Source organism: Myxine glutinosa, chromosome 3 (genome assembly GCF_964187855.1).
Source record: "Myxine glutinosa chromosome 3, kmMyxGlut1.1, whole genome shotgun sequence".
NCBI lineage: Eukaryota > Metazoa > Chordata > Myxini > Myxiniformes > Myxinidae > Myxine > Myxine glutinosa.
In genome coordinates, this window is record NC_136263.1 from 81,603,869 (window position 1) to 81,617,720 (window position 13,852).

At 48.3% G+C, this 13,852-nt stretch overlaps 1 protein-coding gene across 14 annotated transcripts in view; it reads left to right on the top strand.

Moving 5' to 3' along the window:
* Nucleotides 1-13,852, top strand: part of METTL22 (methyltransferase 22, Kin17 lysine) — a 71,086-nt gene that overhangs the window by 33,983 nt on the left and 23,251 nt on the right. For all 14 annotated transcript variants that reach the window (XM_078774223.1, XM_078774230.1, XM_068110550.2 and 11 more), the window contains exon 4: nucleotides 5,445-5,485. In XM_078774223.1, the coding sequence (XP_078630349.1) occupies nucleotides 5,445-5,485 (41 nt within the window). The remainder of the gene's footprint in view (nucleotides 1-5,444; nucleotides 5,486-13,852) is intronic.

A 13,852-nucleotide genomic window follows, 5' to 3' on the forward strand; every position in this document is an offset into this window, starting at 1 on the left:
CACCGGCGTGTGCGATGACGGAGTGTGTGGAAAAAGAGTGTGCACCGGAGTGTGAGAAAGAGTGCACACCGGAGTGTGTGGAGGAAGAGAGTGCACCGGAGTGTGCGATGACGGAGTGTGTGAGGGGCGCGTGTGCGCCTGGGTGTGCGAGTGTGGAGTGGGTCGCGAGTTGTGATGACGCGGCCCAGGCATCGACACTGACCGGGGTCGTGCTTAGCGGGACGAGTAGCGTACGCGAGCCCCCGGTGAACTGTGTGCTGCGGGGACCGGAGGGAATCGGTGCTGCGTCAGTCTCACAAGGACCGGCGTGCACGATTCGTGCCTCCGGCACCCGCACGGTATGGTTGGCGCTGTATGGCAGCAAGGGCGGTCGGCCGGGTTCGAGGGGAGGTATGGGTTATCGGAGCCACACACCTTATCGGGTGAGGTGCTTTGATCGTGGCCGGTTGGGTCATCGTGCGTGGGACCGAAGGGCCCCACGCAGGGATGGAGCCCGGCACTTGGGCCCATCAATTCCTCCGCCCTCGGATCGTCAATGCCGGACGGACAACCAATATAGGCGACCAACCACCCGCATGGATCGCTCGGCCCTTCGAGGCCGAGCTGTGACAACGTACCTCCACATGGAGGGGCTCATAGTGTAGAGGACTGGGGAGAGTAGTATACCCCACGTGGGGGAATGGTAGTGTAACCATTCCTCCCACGGGGGGGCCCATGAGCATTAGTTTAGGGGGATGGCAGTGTTAGGCACATGGAGGGGCCAGCAATGGTTGCCTCCATGGGGCACCGAAGCTAGCCGAGGGAGGGCTAGGATAATGTTAGGGATTTAGAAGACATTAGGGACAAGATTAAAGTAGGGACACCTGAACTGTAGTGGGGACGTAGAGAGTTTAGGTGGTTGTTAAAGAAAAAGGGTGTGCATAGTTTAAAGGGACGACGAGGGAAGCACGAGTTGTAGGGGAAATTCGTTAGGTAGATGATGCTGTGTGTTTGAGGAATTGTGTGAGTGAGAATAAATGGAATTGTGTTGAGGTGTAAGAATAAGTGGTGTGGAAATAAATGGTGTGCAAAATAAATGGTGTGCAAAATAAATGGTGTGGAATAATTGGTGTGGAATGCATGGTGTGAAGGAATGAATGGGGGGGGGGGGGAGTGGAACCCATTCGTGAAAGCCCGGGGGGGTAGTTTAAAGCCAGGTAGAGGGCATAGGTAAATTGAATGGATATTGACACCTGTGGTGCGGGTAGTAGAAAGTAGTGTTTTGTGAGGTGCAGGAGACGATGGAGTGGCTGGGCGTGTGGCTTAATTGGTGAGTGTGGTTATTGGGGCACTCCGTCCCTGGTAGCTTGTCGGCCAGGTAAGGCCGCAGGTAGGCTCTGGGAGCCGGTTAGGTTAGTGCGTGAGTGGGGCCCGAGGATCCCAGGGGAGGACCCGGGTTGCCCAATGCTGAGGTAGGCATCGAGGGGGTAAGTGCCAGGGAGGCCCTTCCCAAGTTAGGGTAGTTATGAGGAGCAGGCAAGCTCGGGAGGCGCCGGAGTGTGTGCACAGTGACGGAGGTGCGCAGGTAGGTAGACCCGCTGGTAGAGCTACATGGCCCAGCCCCGAAATTGTGCGAGGGCACATATAGAAAATTTGTGGGGTGAGATCCAAATTTGGAGGGCACCACAGTGTGGGCAATGGGATTTCAGGTTCTTAGAACCACATAGTTTAAAAGAGGCCGATTGGCAGGGTACGACCCCGGGTAGTTTAGATGTGTAATGCTATGAGAGTAGTTCGGAAGTGAGATCCCTTTGCACCATCCACAGCCATTCACCGAGGAGGGCGAGCTTCACACCATAAGGCTCTGTAAGCTGTTTGGAACGTGAGACGCATCATGACGTGAGTGAGACATTGTTTTGTTCCATCCCTTTCTTCCTGGGAGGGATTTGGAGACGAATTTGGAATTAGAGGGGGATATGGGAGACCAGACATAGAAACAGATTGTAAATACAAGGGGGGCTAGGGTAGTGTAGCCAACGGTGGGGGGTATGGACGGTTAGGGATGAGCTTGCTCCGCTCGCTCTGCCACGTCCCTCGCACCCCACCAGGCATGGTGGTGCCTGGTTACCTTGTTTTTCGTGTGCTACTGTGTGCCTTTAATTTTGCTTGTTGCGCCTTGTCTTCCCTCCCCGCCCCAGGACCATTTGGAGGCCGACCTGTGCAGCACCTTCCTGCCATGTCACTTGTACCTATGGACCACAAGCCTTGTGGCCCGCACCTCTACTGTGCAGCATCTTGCTGCAATTCACCTTGAACCTTCGGACCACCTGTTGAGTGGCACTGATGCCACGCAGTTGGACCACGTGACGAGTGGCCCTGCTTGGAAATATAAAAAAAAGTGTGCAATTGTGTGCCAAGTGTGAAGACGTGAAGACTTAGATGACCCTGATGTTTCACATGGCCTGTATGCCGGTCAGGGCCAGCCGGTTTTGTTAGCCCGCACACACAAGACCAGAAGATGCAAGATGCAAGTAGCAAGTGCTTTGATTTCCTTCCTCCAATTCTTTTCCTCAAAGTCCAGGTCCTGGGTCGTAGTATTGCAAATAAAGGTTAAGTTCTGTGCTTGTACATATAAGAATGTGCCCACTGGCTATGTGTTTAGTTTGAAAATTCCGAAAATACACGGATAGTTGTGGGTGTGAGTCTGATAGAGTAGCTGCTCAATGCATTAGGAGGGACATATCTAGTGTAAAAAAATGTCGTACACATGGGTCAGAGTAAATGTTAGGGGGATTATATCTATGTGTCACATTAATGGTAATTGTAAATTGAATGCCAGACTCTACCAGTCATTCCGACTAAGGTCGACTCGGGACGAGTCTGGTCAGAGAGGGGGGTCGTGTTGTGGTTTTGAGAATAAAGGCAACCCCCCTTTTAGTTAGTTGCACCACAACATGTAGCCTCGCTTTAGCCAGTTATTTCTTATTAAATGTGAAGTAGTCTCCTTCCCAGTGTTAGTATGCGTTGAGGCAGGTAAGTAAGGGTAGGCCTCATTGGGCCTGGAATGCCATGTGCTGTGCCTAGGACAAGTCGAGGAGGCCTGAGGGAGGAGCCGGAGGGCGTGGCTGGTAAGCAGCAAAACAGCCAATGGGAGCTAAAAGGGAGTGGCCAACAACGGCGGCCAATGGGAGCTAAAGGGGAGTGGCCAGCAATGGCGGCCAATGAGGACTAAGTGGAGTAACTGATGGGGGGCAATCACGACACATGACGCCCAGCGGCCAGTGGAGGCCCGTGGAACATTCTAGTGGGGCTCTGGGGGGATATAAGACCCGCCCCGGACCCCCGAGCAAGCTCTGAGCGCTCGGAGATCTCTGCCTTCTGCCCCCGCTCTCTGCTGCCCCGTTCTCCCTGGCTCTGCTCTCTCTCTTTGGCCATCGCTCTCTTGGGAAATGCTCTCGCAGGACGATCTCTCTCGTGGCCCTATACTTGGGCGAACTCTTTGCCTGGACTCCCTGCACGTGCGCTTTTGCCTTGCCGAATTCGGGACACGCTGCGGAGATTCCCGTATGTGCACGGCTGAAGCCGATGTCCCTGCCGCGAACATCACCAAGGGGGAACGCCCAACGAGCCGTCCGGGGCGAGCTGCACCAAGCGGCCGCGCTTTGAGAGCGTCCTCTTCTTCCTCCCTTTCCCCGAGTGAGTCAGAGGGCCCTTGTCTGGGACATAAGTAAGAACGGTTAAGTTTCTCTCCTGTGTCTCTTTTCTCTGACCATTGTACAATTGTTAATAAACCTGTGTTGTTTCCAACTTGGCCGTTTACGTCTTTTCACCATTGGCCTCGCATTGCACGAGATAAAACCGCTCGATCGGGTTCCTCGTAATCAACGGCACGAGTTACGCGACATGCAAACCGCTCAGGCATATCAAACCAGCATGACTCATTTGAGATTCAGCCCCCGTCCTCGCAGTGGCACGTGTATCGAAGGTACTCGGGTATTTGACCGGAAACCCTAACACGCGCTCGCTGTGGGTTTGGTGGCTGGAATTGCTCAGCAATCCGCCCCCATGAGTGTAGAGTGGGTAGCGGCCTCATGGACTCGAAGCTCGAGGGGGAGAAGGGCTTAATCCCCCCTCTGTACGTCGACGGGCTCAAGATCCGCAACAATATATTATACATATATTATACATACACACGCATAGCATCAAAACAAGGAATTCAAATCAAAGAGGAATTGAAGTGGGAAATTGTCGTAATTCAATTCAAAAATATATCACGTCAAAGAAAACACAAAATGTCAGGCGATGCTTTTTACAGCTTAAACCAACATGGCAGAACTCCAACACGAGGTCGATGGACGTTTAAAAAAAATATGTATCTATTTATGTGGAATTGACGTGTCGTATAATGAAAGCAGATCGCACAAAAATAAAGTTGAGGTGCCGCACAACGTATGACACTGCAGGTGGGAGGTCGGGGGGGGGGGGGGGTGGGAGGGGGTTCCTTCGTTCGTCGATTACATGTACATTTTACTTTTTAAAGGAAGGAAATTAATAACATAGACTCAATCTGAGGAGTGAGCACGGGTGTTCCATCTAGCGGGGTGTTCCATTACCAAGCTGTTTGTAGAGCGCTCACTATGCACCTTAAGCACTCAAGCAAGCACTCCAACAAAACTGTTGAGATACTCGGAGTGTTCCACAATGTCCACATTAGACAAATGAACAATTTTATAACAGTCGGAACTGCTGGTGAGGTCAATGCTGCAGTTAAAAATTAGAAATTTGGTTCAGGTGAAGAGATTATCGAGCTTCGTGGAAATTTAATAATGGCATGAACACTGGTGTTTATAAGCGTTGTGAGGTATACAGGAATACAGCGATTCGTAGGTATGAAGATCAGATATATTACCATTTGTAGATATGAAGCTTTATTGTACAGAAACCGACCTGTTCTGATGCAAGGCATACTTGAGTTGAGTTTTAGTTCAAAAACACAACCAAACACCCAGTTTTTGCTCGTGTACTCCCTTCGAGTTCAGAAATATCCATGCAAAGTTTTGGGCTGCTAAGTTTCATGGTTTTGGCGTTATGGAGGAGACTGACATACACTTACTGATGGACTGACATACACGCTTTTTTTATTATTGTAGATTACAGTCTTGGGAGAGAACACTGACCTTGAGGGAGGCTTGCAAAAAAGAGCCAGGTCAGGATATTCGACTTGGTGAACCGTGCTTCGGCCCACCCTTTAAATAGCCAAAGGTTGGGGTGCTGAGTTCAGGACAGCAGTTGGAGAGTAGTAATTTGACCAGAGTTGACCCGAGAGACAGAGTTGGTGGAGTAGCATGGCTGGGAAAGAACCAATCTGTATTCTATTCCAAGTTGCTTATAAGTGAACTATGTTGCTTTTTCATCTTGCAATTAAAGTGCTTTTTGTTGTTGGAGTAATTACTATTGTCTTGCAGAACATACAATGGCAACCACACTCTGTGATGTGGGGAAGCAGGTTAGTGTTTCACATTCAGCGTACAGTATTTGATGAGATATTTGTTCAACTCATTATTGTTTTGGAAACTTCTCAAGTATCCTTGCAATATTTACTTTTTTGCCACATTTATGCGATAGACTTTATATTCCTATTGAAATGCAAGTGAACCAGAACTAGAGGCTTAACTTTTAAGTGCTCATAATACAGTATGTGCTGTCTATCTATCTATAATTCCAGTAATCTCTGTGTGTATGTGTGTGTGTATGTATGCGACAACGATTTCTCGACAACTACCGGTCCGATATACTTGAAACTTGCCAGGTATATTGCTGGGGACCCGAGGATGTGCCTTTTCAAGGTTTGAAATTAATCGGACAAGTACTTACCGAGCTATGGCGATTTAGCCGTTCGCCGTTCGCTTTGGCGTTGCGAATGGACCAAACCATTGCATGTAAATAGAGGGGGGGGTTCTGTGGTCGTTGCGAATGGACCAAACCATTCATGTAAATAGAGGGGGGGGGGGGGGTTCTGTGGTCGTTACTGCCACGTGGTTTCAAAGTTTTTTTTTGTTGTTGTTGTTTGCACGCATGATTTTTTGCACCCACGTACGGGCACGCCCTAGGATGTTTACACACACACACCCCTACACAAATTTTTTTTTTTTTTTTTTTTTGGCAAGGAACGGGCACCCACGTACGGGCACGTCCTAGCTTATATATAGTACGGGCATGCCCTAGTTATACTAAAATACACAATCTGGTGTCTGACTGTTTTTTGACTGTGATACATTCGGTTGTTACTTGGAGGGATAAGGGTCACACAATGGAGGTTGTAGCAACTTAATAACCCCCTCTCCCCACCCCCTCACCCCCATTCCCCAAGGAGATGTTCTGCCTTGGGCAAAATCCTTGTTGAGGTTTATATCCCTGTTAAGATAGCTAATTGTGGCATTTTTTTACGTTTTGTATCCTATTGATGAGCCAGATCTGGATTTGGACCTGAACCAAAATCGAATCAGCTTGTTCCTGTCACCTAACCAACTCATCCACATAGTTTTGCCATAAGTCGTCCACAACTTTTTGAGATATCGTGTTCACAAACAGACAAACAAACCGACAGACAGGGGTGAAAACATCGCCACCAAATGTGGATGGAGGTTGAGGTAAATAGAGAGTTCACAGAAAATGATACCGTACACAGTGTTCAAGTGTATACAGGAGGGGCTTGCCCTTTGTGGGGGTTACATTATTGAGAATCCCTGTGAACTGAAAAGCCGCAAACTTAGGGTAATGGGGAAAATAGGGTTTATGATTTCGTCTTAAAAAAATCTCAAAACTGTACCCAAATTAACATGTTTGTGTATTGCTTTTGTGCTATTTATTTTCATGAACAAAATAGTTATTAAGAACTTAAATAAAGTATTATTTTCCTGTTTCAAGAACATGAAATAAAGTTTATTTTCTTGTGTTATTAAGATCATGAAACTTACTTTTAATGGTGACGGTAAAGGCGATTTGATGGAGATGATGGTGATGATGACGTTGTTGAGTTTGAAGAGGGTATTGTGTTGATGGCCCACGTTAAGTATGTGAATTTATTTTCATGAACAAAATAGTTATTAAGAACTTAAATAAAGTATTATTTTCCTGTTTCAAGAACATGAAATAAAGTTTATTTTCTTGTGTTATTAAGATCATGAAACTTACTTTTAATGGTGACGGTAAAGGCGATTTGATGGAGATGATGGTGATGATGACGTTGTTGAGTTTGAAGAGGGTATTGTGTTGATGGCCCACGTTAAGTATCTATCTATAATTCCAGTAATCTCTGTCTGTCTGTCTGTACGTCTGTACGTTTGTCTGTGACCGCTGTTTCTCGACAACCACGGGTCCGATATACTTTTAACTTGCCAGGTATATTGCTGGGGACCCGAGGATGTGCCTTTTCAAGGTTTCATATTAATCGGACAATTACTTACCGAGCTATGTCCAAAAAACGATTCAACCAATCAGAGAGCAGCGAACGATCGCGTGTGCCGAACGTGGCGGGCACACTCTGCCTCGGATGGCACATTTGAGAGCGTATTCATTTATTTCACGTTTGCAAACTATGTTGGCGTTAAACTATGTTTTACAACTAATAAAAACGAATTTGCGATTCATTCGCTTTCCTGCGCGTTTGTGCACGCGATGGCGATTTCTTTACCAAACTCCGGAAGCCGTTCGCTTTGGACCAAACCATTGCATGTAAATAGAGGGGGGGGATTGTCACCACTCGCAAGCCGTTCGCTTTGGACCAAACCATTTCATGTAAATAGAGGGGGGGGATATAATTTTAGATATAGATATAGTACGGGCATGCCCTAGTGTGAATAAATGTGGAAAATAATTTGCCAACCCGTGATTATTCGAGCACATTGACCACAATCCTCAAACATTGCCTCAATAAATTCATTGCTGCAATAGAATGAATCCACGAAGGGGAAACTCGCAAGATGGCAAGGCCCTCTTGTATTTGAATTTTAATAAAATAATGATGTTAAAGAGCGTTTTTACAAATCCGGAGGTTTACCGCAACTGAAGCAGTCTTGTACACCAACCACCCTTATACACTGTAATAAGATGACGCTGAGTCGCAATTTCGGAGATTGAGGCTTTATTGATTAGTACATAGCCATTATGACAGTTTCTTCTTCACCAGGATACACATACATGCCACGCCCTCTAATGCTATATATCAATATATTGCATGGTTCTTGGAAGTATTTTGCAGGTGATTTGTGTTCTACAGTGTTCAAATATATAATGCAATTTAAATAAAGGTTTAAAGGCATATAAATCAATAAAAATCCGGGTTTTACTGCCATTTTATCCAGTGTCTATTACACCACCCAATATAACACATTTTAGGAGTCGCGGAAGGCGAGAGAACGAGGCCATTCGTAGGGTTTGAAGATGGTTTATTGTAACAGCAAGATCCAGCACACTAAACTCGAACGGAAGTCGGCACGCTTATATAACGCCAAAAGCCCTCGTCGGAGGGCGTGGCTCCGGCAACCGCGCGTGCGTCACGTCCGCACAACCACAAGTCCAACAGGCCCGTGCACGTGTATTATGCCCAAATAAGGTAATCACATAAGGTAACCGCCACATGCGGTTACCTGCACATAAGGTAACCGCCACATACGTCCCCCCAGAATGCACTCCACGGGCCTATGCGTAGGCTGAGGCGACCGAGGGGCTGGTCAAGTCCTCGGGGGAGGCTGCCGAGGTTCCTCGCGGGCCTCCCGCGGTTGCTGGTGAAATCGAACCGAGCCGCGGGTGGAACAGAGCCGGGCCGCGGGTGGAACAGAGCCGGGCCGCGGGTGGCACAGAGCCGGGCCGCGGGTGGCACAGAGCCGGGCCGCGGGTGGAACAGAGCCGGGCCGCGGGTGGAACAGAGCCGGGCCGCGGGTGGAACAGAGCCGGGCCGCGGGTGGAACAGAGCCGGCCCGCGGGTGGAACAGAGCCGGGCCGCGGGTGGAACAGAGCCGGGCCGCGGGTGGAACAGAGCCGGGCCACGGGTGGAACAGAGCCGGGCCGCTGGTGGAACAGAGCCGGGCCGCTGGTGGAAGAGCCGGGCCGCGGGTGGAACAGAGCCGGGCCGCGGGTGGAACAGAGCCGGGCCGCGGGTGGAACAGAGCCGGGCCGCGGGTGGAACAGAGCTGGGCCGCGGGTGGAACAGAGCCGGGCCGCGGGTGGAACAGAGCCGGGCTGCGGGTGGAACAGAGCCGGGCCGAGGGTAGGCTGCCGAGGTTCCTCGCAGGCCTCCCGAGGATGCAGAGTCGGAGAAGTAGTTGCAGCTTTGGACACGCGGGCTGTAGCTGTAGTTGCGCGAGGGTGACGAAGCGGCCATGCCGCTAACGTCAGTGCGCGCGGTGACGAAGCAGCCGTTCCGCCAACGTCACTCGTCAGTGCGCGCAAAGGTGACGAAGCAGCCGTGCCACCAACGTCAGTGCGCGCGAAGGTGACGAAGCAGCCGTACCTTCGGAGGGTCTTGGAATAGGCTCGCCCCTCCGGTCGTAGAGGAGGAGCCGAGCACGGTGCGCGATCCTCATAGTCAAGGCCGTCGTCGTTACCGAAACTCCGGCATTTCGAAACCGCGTTCGAAACTGCGCCCGAAGCCGGCGTCACCAGCTTAGGTGGCTTCCCTGGCTAGGGCGCGCTTGCCGTGTTCGTTCGCAGCCCCCGAATCCTTTCGGGGGCAGTCGGAGGTCACCAGTTTAGGAGTCGCGTAAGGCGAGAGAACGAGGCCATTCGTAAGGTTCGAAGATGGTTTATTGTAACAGCAAGATCCAGCACACTAAACTCGAACGGAAGTCGGCACGCTTATATAACGCCAAAAGCCCTCGTCGGAGGGCGTGGCTCCGGCAACCGCGCGTGCGTCACGTCCGCACAACCACAAGTCCAACAGGCCCGTGCACGTGTATTATGCCCAAATAAGGTAATCACATAAGGTAACCGCCACACGCGGTTACCTGCACATAAGGTAACCGCCACAACATTGCATTAGTTCTTCCTGCCTCTTCTTTGTGGCATTTATAACAGTAAGTTTCCTGTTTGGATTGATTTTCAATTTTGTTTGACTGCCAGACACGCGGTCGGGACGAATGGAATATTTTGTCGGCACATGGAATATTAGGAGGCATAGAATATTATCTCGCTCATCTCTGTGCATGTGCTTTCGGGACGAATTTTAAGCCAAGGTACGGAAAAACGACAGACCTGTCTTCCTTTTCATGTTCCGATTCATGTTCAAAATATAACATTCGATTTAAATAAGTTGTTCCTCGATCATAAACTGATGATCATTGGCTGATAAGCCAGACAGATGGACAGACAGACATGGATCAATTGCTTAACCCCGCTTTTCGCTTCACATGCACGGGGTAATAACAACACTAATAATAATAGCACAATATTAATGTTATTATAAAACAATATTAATAATAATAATATCCCTCTCCCCAAGGAGTTTTTCCTCTTTGGACAAATGCCGCGTTAATATTGTTGCGGATATGAGGACTGTATTTTTTTTGATTGTGTGTATTATTATTAGTGTTCATTCTGCGCCTCCTGCCTCCGGAGCTGTGTAAAGGTCAAAGGGCATCCCATAATTAGTCCATAAAGCATCCACACTACAGCCAATCATAGAATACCCCTGTTCAATAGTTATATCTTATTATGTGTTTTAGGGTAAGGCTGTGTCTCCCATTAATTGAAATACTCCATTGCACCAGTGAAAGAGATAGATTCCCTTCATTCCCATTCCCAAAACCTCCATTCACCCTTTTCGTCAATTGCCATTCGCATTGCCAACTGCATTTTGGGCGGTTTTCTCTTCATCCGCCATTGACCACGAGGCAGGGTTGGGGAAGAAAGGCGGGTCCCCACCTCGTCATAGAGGGGAGGAGTGAGTCAGCCCCACTCAACCAACCACGAACAAGGGGTTGGACTTGGAGAGGGTGTGGAAAGAAACATCGAGGAGGTTCGCGAAGGGGAGGGGCGGGGCCTATATAACCCACGGCAGGGCGTTTCCCAAAGGAGATGAGCTTTTACAGAGAGGCGAGAGGGAGTCCAAGAGTTGAGTCTGAAAGAAGTCCAGGGTTGAACTGCAGCTCGAGCCACTGAAACTGCATTTACTGCAGCTGGAGCCACTGAAACTGCAGTTACTGCAGCTGGAGCCACCGAAACTGCAGCCACAGCAGCGTGAGGCCTGGACGGCAGTTTGGAGCAGGGCCGCGAAGGGGCGGCGGCTGCCCAACGAGTCGATCGGTTGCAGGACCAGTTGGACCTCCCTATCCCGCAAGCCATCCATCTCCCGCCAGTCCTATCATCATTCCCCGCGTGAGTCTGTCCTTGTTTGTTCTGTCCCTGGGTTAATTAAGACTGTCGGTAAGCTAGCGTTGCACTGTGTATCTAATCTCGTCTGTAAATAAACGTGACTGCTTTCTTCTTGATTATATGTGTAAATAATAAATCCAATTACTCTTCTGTACGTCTTCTCGTCTTATTCCTTTTCCTCTTTGTATTCGGTCGCTTTAGAGTTTTCCATATTGAGCAGCCGCGGAGCGATACGGCCAACGTTTGGGTGGAATCGGGTTCTAGTCGGGGAATAACTGTTCGGTCGCGGTAATACCACCGCTCGGTCAAAATAACATCTTAACCGCGTCCGTAACAATATGTATCAATAGCTTATCGTGGCGTTTCGTGGGGCACCCCTACCGGAAGTAAAACAGATTAAAAACCACAAACATGTTTAATTACCTTTTTAAACAGTCACCACTGCTGTTTAACACTAAACTGATAGACATTTGGAGGCATTCGGACATCCTTGAGGAATTATATGCTTATATTGCGTCCACCACAGATGAACAGACCTGATCCCACATGTACTGTAATCTATATACTTTTGACAATTAAATAATCTATTACTCATTCACCTGACAATTAAATAATCTACATCCTGAATCCAACTTATAAACTTCTTTTTTTTTTTTTGCCATGGGATGTAATTTTTATTGGCACAAACAGAAATTTAACTTATTTAACCCACTTAACGCACTTACTTAACATACTTAGTGCCTATCTTGTACATTATTTTGGATCATACGATTCACTTTTGGTGCAAAGAATATTATGATGTAGGCAACTGGACATTAATCTGTAAAAATAGCAACACACTGCAGTTAATATCAATTGTGTTTGGTTACCTTTCTTAATAATCAGTTTCTGCAGCTGTTGGGGCTCTTGGCACTTAAGTTGTTCCTCGATTATGGAACAACTTACTTAAATCGTCATGCTCTCATTGCTTTGGTAAATACTACATACATGCCAGATTTCCACCAATTGGCAGATTCGATCCAGAACCTCAACACTTGATAGACATAAAGTACACACAGTCAAGTAACTACAGCACCTCCCTACCCCACTACGGTCACAAATCCTTTTACAACTGGGAAGGTGGGAACGAAAGAGAGTGTGAGCGGAGAACAAAGTATAGACATATAATGGAGGGTGGGAGATACTGATGGTTGGAAAACTGTCATGCCAGGGACACGTCCGTGCTTTGGGCGGTGACTCACGGTTTTCGGCCGTTTATTGCCTCAACTCCTCAAGCTTTTATTTGACCCTCACTTTACCCTTCTCTTACTGATTTGTTGCTTTGCCCCCCCCCCCCAGGTCCCCATTCGCCCCCTCCTCAATTTTTCAAGGGGTGGGCCAAAGAAGATTTTGATCCCTCGGGTAATGAGTTTGCCCCTAGGGCAATGTGGAACCACAATGAATAATAAATAAAATAATAAACGCAATGCAATGAAAAGGTGAAACCAGACCTGTGGCACATGTAGCCACCTACAGTACTTTATATCCGTTATACTTGGCCCATGTATGCCCATTCACAAAGTATGTATGCAGACATGGAAATTTGTGCATTAACATAAACGAGAAAGTTTCCCATGTCCACACGTGATTCTAAACGGGTTAGGCTGGGTGCATCAATTCACATTTATTGTGACATCTGATGCAATTCAAATGCTCTAAGGTCAGTGAGGTGATCCATTTGAAACTGATTGTTCGATATATGTAGCTTTTTGATGCCTAGTGGCAATAATAAAAATTTGTATTGATGTCAAAACCAATGACCAATTGGAAAATTAATATTAGGATGCACAACTACTATTTACCAGTCATTTGTGTTTCTATTTTTTTTCTTCCTTTCCCTCTCTCATCTGCACAATTTCATTTATTCGTGACGATAATTGGTATTACCTGGTTAGTTGTCCCCCATCGCACCGCGAAGTCCCCCGTCGCACAGTCCGCGAAGTCCCCCGTCCCCCGTTAGTTGTCCCCCGTCGCACAGCGAAAGGGGGACTATGGTTTTCCCCTCCGTCCGTGTGTCCGTCCGTCCGTGCGTGCGGGCGGGCATGCGTGCGTAAGCGAAGGACCGCATTCGAATTTGGTGTGTGGGTGCAACCCACGTCAAAATCCAAGATGGCCACCGCCATGTATGTCTGAACCGTGTGAACAGAATATCTTGAAAAATAAGCGAAGTACCAACTTCTAATCTGGTGTGTGCGTGTATCTAGGCATAAGGAAGAACCCTATTGAAAATTGGGTCGCCACATCAAAATCCAAGATGGCCGCCGCCATGTATGTCTGAACCTTGTGAGCGGAATATCTTGAAAAATAAGCGACGTACCAACTTCTAATGTGGTGTGTGGGTGTATCTAGGCATAAGGAAGAACGCTATTGAAAATTGGGTCGCCACGTCAAAATCCAAGATGGCCGCCACCATATATATGTCTGAACCTTGTGAGCGAAATATCTTGAAGAATAAGCGAAGTAC